At 46.4% G+C, this 18,746-nt stretch overlaps 1 protein-coding gene across 2 annotated transcripts in view; it reads left to right on the top strand.

Annotated features, from left to right (window-relative positions):
• Positions 1–18,746, top strand: part of mmp28 (matrix metallopeptidase 28) — a 125,959-nt gene that overhangs the window by 91,732 nt on the left and 15,481 nt on the right. The window contains exons 5-6 of one of the 2 annotated variants that reach the window (XM_084333278.1): positions 448–693; positions 15,279–15,428. In XM_084333278.1, coding sequence (XP_084189404.1) covers positions 448–693; positions 15,279–15,428 — 396 coding nt within the window. The remainder of the gene's footprint in view (positions 1–447; positions 694–15,278; positions 15,429–18,746) is intronic. The other variant, XM_084333279.1, reaches the window with a different exon arrangement.

The raw sequence follows: 18,746 nt of genomic DNA, 5'->3' as shown, positions 1-18,746 counted from the left end.
AAACTCTTTTAAAAAACAACTAAAAACACATTTGTTCAGACAGGCCTTTGGTACATAGGCACTTTTTCTTGTCCTCACTGTTCTATAGTTTTGTTTTAATTAGTGACTCATGATTTTATCCAAATTCTTTTATTCTACTTTTTCTATCTGGTTTCACTGTTTTTAACTGCTGTTTGTTGTTGTTGTCATTTATTTCTGATTTTGTTTTATTGTGTTTTTATATTAAGCTGTAGTGTAAAGCACCCTGTGCATTCGTGCTGTGAAGGGTGATATATAAATAAAGGCCATTCATTCATAGAACATGGCATCTCTATTCTATAGATGCCATGCTATAGAACCAGAACCAGAACAGATTCAGAACCAGAATCAATCCCAGACACTACTGGTAGCAGAAAGTCCAGAGGAAACAGTTCTGTCCAGTCATTATTTCTCCTACCTGTCCACCAGGGGGCGCTCTGGCTCATGCCTTCTTCCCCTGTCGAGGCGAGGCCCACTTCGACATGGCCGAGAGGTGGACTCTCAATGGACACAAGGGACACAACCTGTTCATGGTCACTGCCCACGAGATCGGACACACCCTGGGATTGGAGCACTCGCCTGTCCGCCACGCCCTCATGTCGCCTTACTACAGGAAGTTGGGCCGTGCCCTCGTGCTCAGCTGGGATGACATCACCGCAGTGCAGCAGCTCTACGGTGAGACGTTATATGTACTGGTTAGTCTGGCGCTGTCCAGAGAGTAGTGATGTAGTGTTTAGGAATTAACTGCTTCTTTAGAAGAAAGGGAACCGAGTTTCTGAGAGAAGAGATGGTGATAGAGGTGATATAGGATGGCTCATATTACAGTGATATAGCTCATATTACAGTGATATAGGATAGCTCATATTACAGTGATATAGCTCATATTACAGTGATATAGCTCATATTACAGTGATATAGGATGGCACATATTACAGTGATATAGGATGGCTCATATTACAGTGATATAGCTCATATTAAAGTTATATAGGATGGCTTATATTAAAGTTATATAGGATGGCTCATATTACAGTGATATAGCTCATATTACAGTGATATAGGATGGCTCATATTACAGTGATATAGCTCATATTACAGTGATATAGCTAATATTACAGTGATATAGCTCATATTACAGTGATATAGGATGGCGCATATTACAGTGATATAGGATGGCTCATATTACAGTGATATAGCTCATATTACAGTGATATAGGATGGCTCATATTTCAGTAATATAGCTCATATTACAGTGATATAGGATGGCTCATATTACAGTGATATAGGATGGCTCATAGTACACTGATATAGCTCATATTACAGTGATATAGGATGGCTCATATTACAGTGATATAGCTCATATTACAGTGATATAGCTCATATTACAGTGATATAGGATGGCTCATGGTACAGTGATATAGGATGGCTCATATTACAGTGATATAGGATTGCTCATATTACAGTGATATAGCTCATATTACAGTGATATAGCTCATATTACAGTGATATAGGATGGCTCATATTACAGTGATATAGCTCATATTACAGTGATATAGATAATTTTGCAGTGCTATAGGATGGCTCATATTAAAGTTATATAGGATGGCTCATATTACAGTGATATAGGATGGCTCATATTACAGTGATATAGGATGGCTCATAGGACAGTGATATAGGGTGGCTTAAAGGAGAACACAGGGGTGGGTCAAAGGAGGCGCAATTCCCACCATTACCTGAGAGACGGATAAGAGCAACTCAGGAACGGGTGATGTCTTTAAACGTTTCTCACTTAATATTTTCCATTACTGAATCAATAGGAATTATGAGAAATTGAGAATGATACAGAATAGGAAAGAAGGTTGTAGTGGAGGTCAGTAAAAGTGTATGCGTCTCCAGAGGCAGGGAAGTATTTGAACCACTTTCCCTTCAGGTCAGAGGTGCTTCTAGAGTTGAACAGAGCGAGTCAGTAAAGACGTGATGAATGTCTCACTCTGACCTCAGTGACATGAGTCCCGGTTCTGACAGAGGAAGTCTATTCATCATTAATTATATTGTATATTGGAATGAAAGAGATTGGCATGGAAATACACAAGCAACTGAACATGTGATTGTTAACATAGTTTGTATGCCTCCCATTGGCTGACTATTTCAGTATATGCCTCCCATTGGCTGACTATTTCAGTATATGCCTCCCATTGGCTGTCTATTTAAGTATAAGCCTCCCGTTGGCTGATTTATTTCAAAATTCAAGCTACAGTAGCAGCAAGCTACACTCTGATGATGGAAAACGAGCCTTCAAGCTACACTCTCATGATGAAAAACAAGCCTTCAAGCTACACTCTGATGATGGAAAACAAGCCTTCAAGCTACACTCTCATGAGCTCTTTAAAAGGTCAACTCCAAATGTAACCATGTACAACTCATATACTGACAACCATACATTATAAAATTACATATATTTTTGAATAGGTTTAATATTCTCTATATGTACCTTTCTCTGTTAATAAGGGACAACAAACAAGTAAAAACATGAAAACACCTCATCACTGGTCAAGAAGGCTCACCAGTGCCTCTGTATGATAGCATGTACAACAGTGCTGAATATACAGCATATTTACACTTATATATTTATATCACTGCATATATATACCCATATTTATATTTATTAATATACCTACATATAACCCCTCATATACTTGCTTGTACACCTGCACATAACCCTTAGCTCTGTATGATAGCATGTACTATAATGCTGTATATACCATATATAATATATATGTATTCTTACCGCATATATACCCATCCTCAGACTGCCATTGATCTCATTCTGACCTCTGACAATTCCAGGATCTCCAATAAAGGGGTTATAGCATGCGGGTTAAGCGATCATTATATGATATTCTGTACCCGCAAAAAGCTAAAACAAAAGGCCGGCTGTCACAAAACAATCACATCTAGAGACCTCAAAACCTACTCTAGCGAGGCCTTTAACCTAGAACTGGAGAGTCTGGACTGGTCAGAAGAGCTCAGTGGTACACTGGTTGAAGAAACATGGCTTGGTTTCAAAACCAAATTCACATCAATACTAAACGACATGGCCCCCCTAAGAACCACCAGGGAAAAAAATTGCGCTAAGCTGTGGATGCACTCCGAAATATTGACCACTATGAAAACCAGAGACAAAAAAATGCTCTGAGTTTCGTAAAAGTTAGTCAAAGCTTTCCAAAAGCTTGAGCAGTGAACTCCAAGCCCACGTGACTGAACTCAAACTGCAAACCTACAGAGAGTGGTGCGCTCAGCTGACAAAGTTGAACAAAGTGCTGTACAAGTCCCACAACATTTTTTTTTTTTTTTTTTTTTTTTATCTCGAAGCTTCGAATTAAAATCGAATCTCGGCCCCGAAGCTTCGAATTCCAATTTTTTTTTCGAAGGTCAGCCCTATAGCCTACTACAATAACCTAGGGGTCCGCAAAGACGATTGCTGGATGTAGCCAATTACTTAAACATTTTCTTCACAAACATAGCCACAACACTGGTAAACAAACTACCCTCCCACTCAGGGCATTATGGGGTAGAACACATAGTAGCATACTACAAGAACCTAGGGGTCCACAAAGACGACTTCAAACTGGAAATGGTAACAACAGATGAGGTACTCAAAAAACTGAGCGCCCTCCAACCGAACAAGGCCACTGGCCATGACAACATCCCCTCCAAATTCCTCAGAGACTCAGCAGCCGCCATCACCCCAGTCATCACACACATAATAAACCTCTCCATAAAACAGGGACACGTACCCAAAGACTTCAAAATTGCAAGAGTAACCCCCCTGCACAAAAAGGGCAACAAATTGAACCCAGGCAACTACCGCCCTGTTTCTATTCTTACCTCCATCTCGAAAGTCATGGAACAAATTTTATACGAACAGGTCGAAAAGTACCTTGCGGAAAGAAATCTAATCTACGAATTCCAATCTGGCTTCAGAACATCCCACTCCACTGACACATGCCTTCTCTATTTGAACGACCACATCAAACAAGAGGTGGACGCGGGCAAATACTGCGGCATGGTCATGCTGGACCTACAAAAGGCCTTCGACACTGTCAATCACTCCATTCTGATTGACAAGCTAAAAGCAATTAGTCTTATCAGTGAGCTGGATGCAATCCTACCTGGAGGGGAGAGAACAGATGGTGGAGGTAAACGGTACTCTACCCCCCCCCCCCCCCCCCCCCCACAGTGAGCTGTGGTGTTCCACAAGGAAGCATACTAGGACAGCTACTGTTCCTAATTTGACATGTCGTCAGCTTGTGACTGCAACTTGTTCCTATTCGCGGACGACTCAGCCCTGCTGGTCTCTGACAAGAACAAGTTACAGGTTGAAAAAAACCTCTGCTCGGAACTCGGCAGAATCTGCACCTGGCTCGCTGATAACAAACTATCATTACACCTGCGTAAAACAGAGTCCATTCTCTTCGGATCAAATAACAAACTCAGCAAGACCGACGGCTTCTCAGTTACAGTGGGTGACAATATTGTCACAAGGAAAGATGAAATTACATACCTGGGTTCCATCCTAGAGGCAAATCTTTCCTGTGACAAAATGGCATCCAATGTAATCAAAAAAGTCAATCAAAGATTCGAACTAGATTCTTGTACCAGATCTCCTCTCTGGTAAACAAGAATACCCTGAAGACTCTGGCAGGAGCACTCATTCAAGGGTACTACAACTATGCTTGCACCTCATGGTACCAAAGCACCTCAAAGGCGCTAAAAACAAAATTACAAACATCTCAAAACAAACTGGTCAGACTACTGCTTGACCTTACTCCAAGAACCCACCTCACCCCTGCCCACTTTGACAACCTAGGATGGCTTAGGGTGCTTTCTCACTAGCCATTCGGGTTCGAATCAGCTCCGCTCCGTCCTTGGGTGCGAACTTTCCCCCTCCCTCTCCCCCCTCTAGTTTGGGTACACACTGCAGTCTTGGTGCGCTCCGGGTTTTGTTTACGGTTTGCGTTTTGAGCGTGTAAGCTGCCGTAGGCGATGATGTCACGCTCTAACATCAACACAGGAAGAGTTTAACACACGGTGGTGGAAACTGGATGCTGATATAAAGAAACAAATAACCAATAAATATGTAAGGGATAATGTATAGCTACGAGGTCATTGTCGCAAAATAATTCACCGACACGGAGTTCTGGAACACAGAGGCGCAGCCGAGGTGTTCTAAACGCAGTGAAGGTAAATTATTTTGCGACAATGACTGAGTATAGCTATACATTATCCCGCTTATTACATGGCTAACTTACTAACAAAAAAAATTTACAGCGTGGTCTCATTTCTGGTAATTTATTTGGACATTTCCATTTATGGTGAAATTGTACCAGTTGAGGGGGGCGTTCGTCGGGACATTCATGTTCAGGCCCGTCTCTGTGCCTTCTGGTCCGGCTGGTCCAGGTCTTTCCGCATCTACAATACAAATAATATAACATAAGTTTTCTATGCAACCTATAGGAAAGGTAGGCATATCCTTGTACTGGGTTACTATAGCCTACTTACCAGCGTTTCTGTTCCCGGAGGACACCACGGCTGGAGGGGCGCGTCCACTTTTATTTGGCGTACCTAAAACACATAATAGACATAATCAGTTTGCTATGCGTTAAAACTTAAGCCTGGCATTTGTGATGGCTGTTAAATAGTAAGTAGGATGTTATAGGCTAGCACTCACCAGACAGGATATTGCTCCATTTCTCCCTGTCTGTGGTGGAGGGGGTCCAGTATGACTTTAGACTTCCCTCGCACCTATGCCCGGTCACTGTCATGATCTCCCTGGTGTCGAGACCTGCCTCGGACAGGCGCTGCACAGCCGTGCTCCGCAGGCTGTGGTTGGTATAACGCTGCGAGAGTCCGGCTGCGAGGCTGATGGTGGGCATCATTTGGCCTAGATGAGTATGCCCCATAGGCTCCTTGGAGTACCACACTGACTCAGTGTTTAAGTCATGCTGTGGTCTCCTCAGCGGATGGTGGAAAAGGGCAGTAGCAGAAGAGGGTAACAGGGAGAGATATTTTTTTAGACTGGCCACAGGGCAGGTGGGGTCGCCGGGCGTTGAAAACATTGTTCCTCTGTACATCTCCTTGCAGGGATCCCTGGCGTCTTTGTGATTTTTTGATTCGATGTTGTGCGTCAGGACAAAATATTATTTTCTGTTGTCGTCAACTTTCAGCTCGAAGGAATCTCTTCTCATCTCCCTCGTTCCCTCTCGTCCCCTCCTGGCCAGGTGTAATTGAATATCGAACCACACTTTGCGCACAAGTCCAGTCGCCGAAGTTGGTGCCAACGCACTGGACTTGCGCAGGATGGCCATGTCTGCTGTGGTGATGCCAGGATGGTGTCGGCTGGTGTCTTGGCCATTTTTACGCAGCTTTTTAATTACGGACTTAAACACCCCGTTACATGGATCAAAAGAAGGACTCTTCATTGCATCCATTTTTGAAAAATGTCTGCAGATTCCTGCGCGGGGCCATGTAGCTTGCCACAGAGTAAGCCGTTCCTTTGGTTGTTTGAACGGATGCGTAAAATATGCGGAGTGCCTGGTTCAATTCTTCAGCGCTGACCTCTCCATCCACATCTAGTGGTCTCTTCGTCTCCTTCAGCCAGTCCGGAAACACCCCCATTGCCCACACTGTACTTTTCTTGGTGTTTTTTTTCATGCCGGTCCTCTTCAATTCGATCCACCTCATTTTCACTGACATCTCGATGTCTCTTAGTGCCTGTCTCTGTGGCCGCTTTCTCAACGTTAACGTGATCGGTTGTAATATTTTTTGTTGTCTTACTTTGTTTTGCTGGGGGGGACCATTTGTGATTTAAATCGAAATTAATGTTATTAAAATCCTCAACACTGTAACTATAGGCCATTGTGGATGTAACTTATGCAGTCGTTTTGAAAAGTAGGCTATACAAACAACAGGCCTCTGTGGTTAATTGCCTCATGGGTCGGCAGGTGTGTCAGTGGGCTTGATTGCTCCGGCTGCGAACAGCGGTCATTATTGCTCGGTTGCCCCTGACAGCGGTGAATTATCGAGAAATAATTGACCGCTGCTATGGGCAACCGAGCACTATTGACCAATCACAATCAAGCATTTTGGCGAATGTTAAAACGCCATGTAATAAGAAGTTATATTTGAACCTCTGTTGTCAAGCCTTGTCAATATAACCCACCCCCTTTTGTCACGAATGGAACTGGTGTCGTGGAGTCCACTTTGAGCGTTTTCCAGGGTTAACGCTAACAATAAGCTAACGCTAGTTAGCTTAGCCTATTTATTACTAGTTAGCAGCTAATATTAGCCCATTGCTCGCGTCAATTATATTGAATGTCATTGATCTACCGGTTGATCACGGCCGACTGGTTGGGCACCACTGGTTTATAGAAATAAATGCATTCGAACAAGAAACCAATGTATAGTAGACATAGCAATGGCAAAAAAAAATTGCCAGGCCTAATGCGAGCCAGGGAAGTCTTGGGCTTGTAACGTGGCTTCATGTTTTCATCCACTGAGCCGTGAGGCTCAACATGCTTGTTTGATTGAGGTCTGAACTTGCCAAATTGCCCATAAATATAGTTTTTGTGGGTATTGTCCAGTTGTTGCTGTATGTTTTTATCTGCCCAAAATTCAAGCAAGCATGAAAGCATTACAGTGCACACCACCCCCCCCCCCCTCCCACTGGCGCGCACCCGAAACCACCTATTCCAGCGGTCCAGGTTTGGAGCGAATCAGCGTCCCCGGTGACGGGGGGGAGTGTTCTCATTAGGACGATCACACCCTATTTTGGTGCGATCGCGCTGTGATTCGACCCCGAATGGCTAGTGAGAAAGCCCCCTTAGAGTAGAAGACAGAGTACAGCAACTTGCAATGGGCCTGGTCTACAAGATACACTACACCACTAAGGTACCCATGTACATGTCAAAATACTTCCCAAAGGTCAGTGAATACCATGACCACAACACCAGAGGGAGCTCCACAAATCATGTTAAACCCAGATTCGGCTCAAACAAGGGATTAACACACGTTTCGCAATTATGCCACATCTATGTGGAACGCCCTACCCACAGCTGTAAAGGAATGTGAATCACTACCCACCTTCAAAACCACTCTCAAAGAGCATCTACGGGAGACTGCAGTTCAAAACTGGCCCCTGTAAATGTCCAAACCCAACCCCCTCCAATGTACAATTCCCCCCCTCCCCCAACCCGCCTACCCATTGAGCTGTACTGTAGGCCTATTGTACCCATTCTGCAATCTGTTTTTTTTTTTTTTTTTTTTTATCCACTTTTTCTCCCATTTTCTACATTTTCTCCCATCCCAATTTCGTATCATCCAATTCAACCCTCCCCTGTCACGAACGCTGTTTCTTGCCTCCCACAAGCCGGCTGCAATGTGGACTAAGTCATACATAGCACAAGTCCCCTCCGGTACTTGAGGTAACAGCAGTCGCATCTTTTCACCTGCGCAGCTCGATCTCTCAGTGGCGAGGAGTAACACGTGGGAGGCTCACGCTGCCCCCGACACTTCCTGATTCTACTGCGCAGGCGCACCAACCGACCTGTAGGAGTCGCTGTCCACAACGCCCGATCCCCACCCATCAGTTTCCCACCCCCTAATACAGCCAATGTGTATTAGTATGAACGACCAGCTAAACTGAAAGCAATGTGGAGCGCTGGGCTCGAACAGGCGAGCCCAGCGTCTCCGCATTCGTGGCGAGCGCCTTGCCCACTACGCCACGTAGCCGCCCCCATTCTGCAATCTGTTAATACAATTTTCAATCAATCAATCAATCAATTAATCAATCAATCAACTCTGTCTGTACTCACCTGCACATAGACCCTTACTATATCTATATCTGTACATATCCTACTCTTACTAGTTACACTGCTGGCCAGTAGTAGTCACACTGTATCTATTTATATAATACAACTCTGTACATACATCTGATTACCACTACACTTTTAAAGTTTTAAACTGTGAAGGTAAACAGAGAAGGTAAAGACGACTTTGAACTGTTGAACAGTAATCCAGAACTATTTTATTGCACTGTAAATTTGTACCTAGTTTAACCACCTGTACATTGTATATTACTATTGCACTTTACTGCTACATTTGCACTCTGGTTTGATGCAAAACTTATTTTCCTTGTACTGTACTTGTGCTGTATATTGACAATACATTTTAATCTAATTTAATAAAAAATCACCAAACAACAATAACAAACAACAAAAGTCATGAGTTAATTTGTCCGCCTCCAGAGAGCAAGGAGAGGAGGGCAGCAGGACGGTCTAAATTCCTCCTCTGTTGGTCATTAAGTGGAGAGTTTTGGCACTGACCTGAGAGCAGCCAGAAGCACAGCCCGCAGGTCAGCAGCTGCAACCACAGAGTCACACTTAGTAGAGCAGGAAGTCATTGTAGCTGGTTTGGTTCAGCTGGCTCTACTTACACCATGTCTCACCCAAATCCCCCTATTAAAACCTAGTAATCTCAGTCATCTGTTCCCAGCTCTGATTTATTATTAGTGAGGCTTGCTTTTTGTTGATGATACATGAATATTACAGATGACACGTGAATGTGTTTTTTTCTGCAACCAGCAATTCTATAGCTCACTCTGTTAGTTGGTTGGTTGCATGGTTGGTTGGGTGGGTGGATGGTTGGTTGGTGAGGTAGTTGGTTGGTTGGGTGGGTGGTTGTTACGAGATGAAGGTAAGTGCTGAGAGTACCAGTTGTGGTGGCAAAGATGAGACGGAGAGTTAGTTGCTCTTCACAATTGTGTATCCTTTTATTTCTAGGAAGGCACATGAGCAAAGATAAGATGCCGGGCGTCAACTGAGGCAAGGCAAAAACAAGAAAACTAAATAATAGGTTCAGGCGACCAGGAAACAAGAGAACGTCCGTTCTAGTCCTCGGTACCGCCGCGTACTGGTTCTGGTGAATTGTGAAGATCCGACGGGAAACAGAAGGAAACAGGGGTTACTTGAGTCTGCATTCCAGACATTCCACACGCACCACAGGGTGACAGCAAATCAGGGAACACAGACAATCAGTGGCAATTAGAGAGCAAGTGACAGACGTCAGAATGGTGTCAGGATTCTCAGGCCAAAAGGCCAGAGAACCCAGAACGTTACAGGTGGTTGGTTGGGTGGATGGGTGGTTGGTTGGGTGGTTGGTTGGTTGGTTGGTTGGTGGTGGATGAACATTCCAATGGATGAACATTCCAATTCCAATGAGAATCATTTTAATTCTCATTCTCATGAACAGTTCATACATAAACACAGCTGACTTCCAAGACATGATCTAATGATTTTGGATATAGAACCGTTTGTGCAAGTCAACAACTCATGAACTGATCTGAGACCAGCAGTAGTTCTATGTCTGTGTATCTCTATAGGGAGGTGTAGTGGTTACGTCATTGCTGTTTCCGGCCGGTCCACCTCGCAAAAACGTATTTCCCCATTGCCCATTTCTAAATCGTCTCGTTTAAAACAAATAAAGTAGGAACATTTGCATGGTGTACCTTTCTGTGCGTATTCATCCACAATCTATAGCTCAACATGAAAATATTCGCGATTAATCGTTAAAAAAAATCTGCTAATTTTTTTTCAACCAAAAATGGTTAAACAATAATGTTAGTGATAGAAGGGAACGCATTTTGTGCAAAATGGAAAGATTTTCAATGTTCATGAGGCAGAATTGTTACAATAGCCGATAATCCATTTTCCCAATGATAAATCCCTATACGGGTGGACCTCACGGGCGGTCCAAAGTGACGTCAGACTACTTAACACCGCCCTATAGCGTGTGTGTGTGTGTGTGTGCGTGTGCGTGTGCGTGTGTGTGTGTGTGTGTGTGTGTGTGTATTGGGGGGGGAGCAGCAGGGGTAGTGTAAACTCAAATATGACATACCACCTTTGCCCTACAACACACACACACACATTTACACATACACACATGCACGCTCAATGACCTCATTGTATATGAGCTGTCCTCTCAACACTACACTTACTGTGTGTGACGTCCCATTGTGTGTGCACACACACACACACACACACACACACACACACACACACACACACACGCACACACACACACACACACACACACACACACACACACACACACACACACACACACACACACACACACACACACACACACACACACACACACACACACACACACACACACACACACACACACACACACACACACACACACACACACACACACACACACACACACACACACACACACACACACACACACACACACACACACACACACACACACACACACACACACTGTGTGTTTAGCAGGGCCTCCATGGGTTTATGTGTTAGATGGAGAGCAGCTTGTTGTATCAGACATGTCTTTGCTTGCTGCTGGAGAGACTCTACTAACTGTCACTCAAACACTGATTCATATCCTGAAAATGTACCTTAAAGGAGATATCTTGTGACAGAGTGGGTCTGTCACTGACGCCGGGGCAGCACGCACGCACACATACACACAACATTCACTCATCATATACATTCATACATAATCAAACATGCATACATATCCATTATATGAATCTCAGGAAGGCAGCAGGTCCGGACGGCATCCCCGGCCGCGTCCTAAAAGTCTGTGCCGACCAACTGGCCCCGGTATTCACTGACATATTTAACCTGTCCTTAGAACAGGCTGTCATCCCCACCTGCCTGAAGAAGTCCACTATTATCCCTGTACCCAAAAAATCCAAGCCTGCTTGCCTCAACGACTACCGCCCTGTAGCTCTCACCTCCATAGCCATGAAGTGCTTTGAGAAGCTAGTAAAGGGCTACATCTGCTCCTCCCTCCCCATCAACATGGACCCCCTGCAATTTACATACCGCCCCAACAGGTCCACGGAGGACGCCATAGCCCATGTGCTGCACACAGCAGCATCACACCTGGACAAGAGGCAGGGGAACTATGTGAGAATGCTATTCATCGACTACAGCTCGGCATTCAATACCATAGTCCCCTCCATACTCATAGCCAAGCTCAGGGACCTGGGCTTGAACTATGACCTCTGCCAGTGGGTCTTGGACTTCCTGACAGGCAGACCCCAGGTGGTGAGAGCAGGCAACTGCACCTCCTCATCCATCACCCTCAACATAGGGGCCCCCCAGGGCTGTGTTCTGAGTCCCCTCCTCTACTCCCTGTACACACACGACTGTGTGGCTCAGCGGAGTAGCAATACAATCATCAAATTTGCTGACGACACAGTGGTGGTGGGCCTGATCTCTGCCAACGACGAGAGGGCCTACCTGGAAGAGGTCAAGGTCCTGGCGGGATGGTGCCAGGAAAACAGCCTCTCCCTGAACGTCAGCAAAACAAAGGAGATGATTGTGGACTTCAGGAGGTCGGGGGTCAAGGACTACAGCCCCCTCAGCATCGACGGGGCACCGGTTGAGAGAGTCAACAGCTTTAAGTACCTCGGAGCCTACATATCCGAGGACTTGACATGGACCACACACATTGACAGTGTTGTGAAGAAGGCACGACAACGCCTCTACTTCCTCAGGCGCCTAAGGAAGTTCCAAGTCAGTCAGAAGATCCTTAAGAACTTCTACTCATGGACAATAGAGAGCATCCTGACTGGCAACATCACCTCCTGGTTTGGGAATAGCACTGCACAAGACCGAAGCAGACTACAAAGAGTGACACGTTCAGCCGAACGCACAATTGGAGGGGGGCTCCCCACCCTCCAGAACATTTACAACAAGCGTTGCAAGGGCAAGGCTAAGAGAATCATTAAAGACTCCAGTCACCCGAACAACTGCCTCTTTGAACTGCTGCGGTCAGGCAAGCAATACCGGAGTCTCAAGGCGAGCACAGAAAGACTCAGAAGAAGCTTCTATCCCCAGGCCATCAGGCTGCTAAACGAACAATGAACACTACACAACAACAACCATCAAACGCACATAGCACACACATCCACACGCACACACTCACTTTAAACAAACACACTGTAGCACCCACTCCACACACTTTATAGCACACACCCACTTTAAACAAACACACTGTAGCACCCACTCCCCACACTTTATATTTATTGATGAAGGATTGCACTACAACTCGTACACCTTACTGTAAATTGTACCTAAATTGTACCTCATCCCATTTCTGCTTTGCACTATATAGTACTGTACATTAGTACACTGCATAGTATTGTATATTATATGGTAACTCAGTTACGTCTATTCTGCATCGAACATTGTACATATGTCTATACTGAACACTGTGACCTCATTTTCTACTTCTAAATTACATGCTATACTATGTTATTTGATACTATCTTGTCTAGCACAGTCTCTGGAGCGTAACAGTAAGAAGCATTTTGTATGAAAGTATTCTGTACTTCTGTATGACAACTATTAAAGAAACTTAAACTTAAACTTAAACTTAATCTAAGCATACATGCATTTATACATACATTCATATATCCATTCATACATATATTTATTTACGCTCGTCGGGGCCGCGGCTCTGAAGATCCTGTGCGCTCTTTCTATCTCAGGGCAGGCTAGCTTCGGGAACCACTTTGGTATCATTTTCTCGAGGAACTTAATCGGCGCGTCCTCCTCAATCTCATCGGGCAACCCGTATACATTGCATCTCCTGCCACGGTCCTCCAGATCTGCCATCTTCATCTCGCAAGCCCGCAGCTTGTCCTCCAAGAACGATATCTCCGTGGAGTACATCAACCCTGTCGGTTAGCCTAGCCACGATAGCCTCTATTTCCTCACGGAATATAGACCTAATGAACTCCTTATCCATGGCATTCAGCGTTCCCATCCTGGTCTGTGTCTGCTTAGACATGGTTCTAATGTCAAATAAAAGCGGATGGTGTAAAAATAATAACTTAATCAACCTTAATGTGGCGCGGTTGCTGAGCTCCCAAAAGTCAACCAGCCATGCGCTGCTGATCGAAACCGGAAGTCTTAACTAGGTGGCCTGTTGGGATGTTAGATCCTAATGTGAAAAACTGTGATTTTATATGTCTGCACTTTATGTGCTCATTTTATGCCTGTCTTTTTTCTGTTGTGAAGCACTTTGAGCTGCAGTTTCTGTATGAAAGGTGATATACAAATAAAGTGTATTATTATTATTATTATTATTATTATCCCTCCCAGGATGCTACTAAGATGGGGCCTCTCTGTTGGGCTGCCTCTCTGTTGGGCTGCCACTCTGTTCTCTGTTGGGCTGCCACTCTGTTCTCTGTTGGGCTGCCACTCTGTTCTCTGTTGGGCTGCCTCTCTGTTGGGCTGCCTCTCTGTTGGGCTGCCACTCTGTTCTCTGTTGGGCTGCCACTCTGTTCTCTGTTGGGCTGCCACTCTGTTCTCTGTTGGGCTGCCTCTCTGTTGGGCTGCCTCTCTGTGGGCTCCGTTAAGATTGTGCTTATTTTGGTTAATTTGTATAGTTTTCCTAGTTGTAAAGTTGAACTATATAGTTATGCACCAACTGCTAGTGCAGTTAATACAGTATGACCGTCAAGACACCTTTTAACATCAGACTACAGTTCACTCACCGTCTGGATTGCTCTCTCTACCGGCGGGTTTGTAGTTTATTAGAGAGTCAGCAATGTAGCTGGGTCCTTATCCATTTAGAGCTTTGTATGTGAAGAGAAGCTCTACCAAGATCTACTTTTTAATTTACTGATTTTGCGTTGAAATAAACTAAAAAGTAAGCCTCCTCTCACTCGTCATGGAAATTATATGTTTTTGGTCTTTTGGCTGTTCCGGTTCTGCTGGAGGTGGTCTTGCTTGCGGCGCTGACGCTGGTGCTTTCCGGTAGCTTTTTTTGTCCTCCCCTCCAAATCAAATAAAATGTAATGATTTTCCAAAATAATGTTGCGGTCTACTTGAAATCAGCCCGCGATCTACCGGTCGGTCGCGGTCGACTGGTTGGGCACCACCACTGCCGTAGCGGCTTTCATGTTTCTCTGATGTATGGCCTCCTAGACTAACATAAAACATCCTATATTTATATAGTGGGTTTAGATTAATTCCCAAATGAAACTGTTCACAACAAGATTAGTGTCGTTGTGTGTTTTCAGGGAAACCGCTGGGTGCTGGTCTGAGGTCAGTGTTGTTGTGTGTTTTCAGGGAAGCCGCTGGTCTGATGTCAGTGTTGTTGTGTGTTTTCAGGGAAGCCGCTGGTCTGAGGTCAGTGTTTTTGTGTGTTTTCAGGGAAGCCGCTGGGCGCTGGTCTCGTCAGGCTACCAGGTCAGGTGTTCACTTCTGCCCTACAGCAGTGGGAACTGGCAGAGACACCCAGTGGGGGGTCTGGTGGCACACTGCCTCTCTACTGCCAGGGCCTGTTTGATGCCATCACTATGGGTACGTAGGAATGGAAATATTATAAAAATTTTATCATTAAAAGATATTACAATCTGACTAATATGACATGATCTGTGTGTATGTTTGCTTGTGTATATGTGTATATGTGTGTGTGTACACTATGTATGTATGTGTGTGTGTACACTATGTATGTGTGTACACTGTATGTATGTGTGTCTATATGCATATGTTGTGTGAGGTTTTGTCCTTTGCTCACTTACTCGCTCTGTTCCTTTAAGCCTACTCGCTCTGGTTCCAATTGTTTTCTGTTAATCATTTCATTCCCCTATTCACACGCTTCTTCCCAGAGACGTCGTTGATTGGTTCTCCCCCGTCCACACGCTTATCAATCACATCCCTCAGCTGTCACTGCTTGTCAATTAAGCATTCCTGTATTAGTTATACCCCGTTTCCCCATTCAAGTTTTGTTGGATCGTTTTGATATTTCAGTTGCATTCGCCGTTCCTGCTGCCTGCTGTTGTTTCCCTGTGCTTTGCCTCCAGGATATTCAAGAAGCATTCCTCTTGGACACCCTTTCCCCGTGGCGACGCGCTCGCTCCGTTCTGTTCCAACGCTCTTTACGCACAACGCCTGGGTGAGTTTTTTTATGACTGTCTTTGATCCAATTCCGTTTTTCGTGTGTTTATATAACACTGAAGATTTCCAGCTTTTTATCAGACAGTCACTCACCCAGCGTTTAGCCTTTTTTGGATTGTTTCATTGGGATAATATTTTGGCCTAACATCTCCCACTGTGTGTTTACACACCGAAGATATTATCACTTTGGATTTGTATTTTGGGACTTCGCTCACAGTGTTTATTTTTCACCGAAGATATCTATCACTTGGGATTGTGTTTGGAACGTTACTCACAGTGTGTATTTACACCGAAGATTCAGTCACTTGGATAACTCTGTTTTCGGGTACAAGTCACCTCTCCTGTTCACCTGCTCTGTTCCACCTGCACTCTGAGTTAACTCGCTCCCTCTCTCTCTCTCGGTCCCGCAACCACCTCGGAGATTCTGCCGAGAGAAGTCTGCAGAGCGGCTCTGACGTCAGCGTCTACTTCCCCTGACTACCATCCCGGGAGAGGCTGCAGAGCAGCAACATTCATCCTTGCTTGTATTCCGGTCTTTGTTTGAACTCTTCCAAGTCTGTGCTGTTTATTTAGTCTTAATAAACAAGCCCTTGTTTTTGGCAACTCTGAATCCTACTCTCTTGTGTCGTTGCGTTTGGGGTCGGTGTCAAACCATAACATTACGATCCAACCAAAATGACGACCCCAGCCGACACAGAGAGGGTCAGAACCGCACTTGCTAATCAAATCGAGTTGACCAAGGATCACAGCCACCAACTAGAGAGGGCTGCGGCTGCGGTGCAGGATCTCAGGGAACAGGTCCTGCCTATTCAAGGGTCACTGGCCGCTCTGGCGGGACAGCAATCTGGTATTCTCGTTCAGCTTCACTCGCTGAGCGACACCGTTAATGCTTTACTTCCCTCACATCCTTCAGGAGCATTCCCCGCAGCCCCAGCTGATCCCGCACCTCGGGAACCCCGTCTCTCCGTCCCACGGCTGTTCGACGGCAATCCCGAGGAGTGTGCCACATTCATCATGCAATGTGAGTTGGTTTTCCGTCATCAACCAAGCCGTTTTACTGCTAGAGGGTCCCAAGTATGACGAACTTGCTTTCAGGCCATGCTGCCCAGTGGGTCACTTCCTCCTGGGCAATGGATGCAGATTTTGTTTTCTCCTATCCAGACTTCGTGGCGGAGCTCCGCAGAGTCCAGCCCGAGGTCTGGACCCTGGAGCCCGGTTGGGGACCTTCCGACAGGGGAGCGGCAGGGTAACTGACTACGTCCTGGAGTTTCGACTGGCGGCGGTGGAGAGTGGATGGAACGACCCTGCACTTCGCCTAACCTTCTTGAGGGGGCTCAGTGACGCAGTCCGGGACCAGCTCGCTACCCGGGAGGTGCCCGACTCCCTCGAGGACCTGTTTAGCCTCGTCATCCGCATCGACGGACACCTCCAGGAGAGAAGGCGCGAGAGGACCCGACTGTTACCTCCTGAGGTACCCCGGATTCCCCGGACGCATGACGTCACTCCTGGACGCCCTGTCCTCAACACAACTGGTGGTAGCGGGTCCTCCCGTTCGGTTCGCGAGGAGGAACCCATGCAGCTGGGACGCTCTCATCTGAGCCAGGCGGAGCGTGAGGCAAGGCTCAGGTCCGGTCTCTGCCTCTACTGCGGAGGGGAGGGACACCGAATCGCCGACTGCCCCACCCGGCCAAAAGATCAGGCTCGCCGAGACCCCGGGAAAGCCTGGTGAGCCGTTTTTCCCATTCCCAGAGCCGCGCACCACCTGACCATCTGATGAGCGTCACCCTGGCCTGGGGGGACCAACGAGCCACGGTGGAGGCCCTCATCGACTCTGGGGCAGACGAGAATTTCCTCGACTTCGAGTTTGCTACCAGAGCCAACATCCCACTTGAGGACCTTGTGAGGCCCTTGGAGATCTTTTCGTTGGACCAACACCGCCTGGCCGACATCTCTCAACGCACTGGCCCAGTCGTGCTGACCATCGCTGGGAACCACGTCGAGAGAATCCAGTTCCTCATCACCCAATCCCCCCTTGTCCCGGTGGTCCTGGGTAGGCCCTGGCTCGCGCTGCACGAGCCCCACATCGCCTGGTCCTCCGGTACCATCAAGGGCTGGAGCTCCTCCTGTCACGCCCTGTGTCTGCAGGCGGCGTCCTGTCCCCTGCCCCGGAGGCCCGCTGGTGAGTCGCCTCCGGACCTCTCGTCCATACCTCCCGAGTACCACGACCTCTTGGAGGTTTTCAGTAAATCCAGGGCTCAGGCCCTTCCACCTCACCGCCCCTATGACTGCGCCATCGACCTCCGCCAAGGGGCTCCCCTTCCCGGCAGCCGCCTCTACAGTCTGACCGTTCCGGAGAAGAAGGCGATGGATCTCTACATCTCTGAGTCATTGGAAGCAGGACTCATTCGGCCTTCCTCCTCCCCGGTGGCGGCCGGTTTCTTCTTTGTTGGTAAGAAGGATGGGGACCTGCGACCCTGCATTGACTATCGCCAGCTCAACGAGATCACCATCAAGAACAAGTACCCGCTACCTCTCATGAACTCCACCTTCGAGCCACTGACCCAGGCCTCCGTCTTCACCAAGCTGGACCTCCGGAGTGCCTACCATCTTGTCCGTATCCGTGAGGGCGATGAGTGGAAGACCGCCTTCAAGACCCCCAGGGGCCACTACGAGTACCTAGTGATGCCGTTCGGCCTCACCAACGCCCCGGCGGTATTCCAG

The sequence above is a fragment of the Notolepis coatsorum genome, assembly GCF_963971535.1.
Source record: "Notolepis coatsorum genome assembly, chromosome: 1".
In the NCBI taxonomy this organism is placed as follows: domain Eukaryota; kingdom Metazoa; phylum Chordata; class Actinopteri; order Aulopiformes; family Paralepididae; genus Notolepis; species Notolepis coatsorum.
The sequence above is the reverse complement of the archived record's forward strand: the minus strand, read 5'-3'. Positions and strand labels throughout refer to the sequence as shown.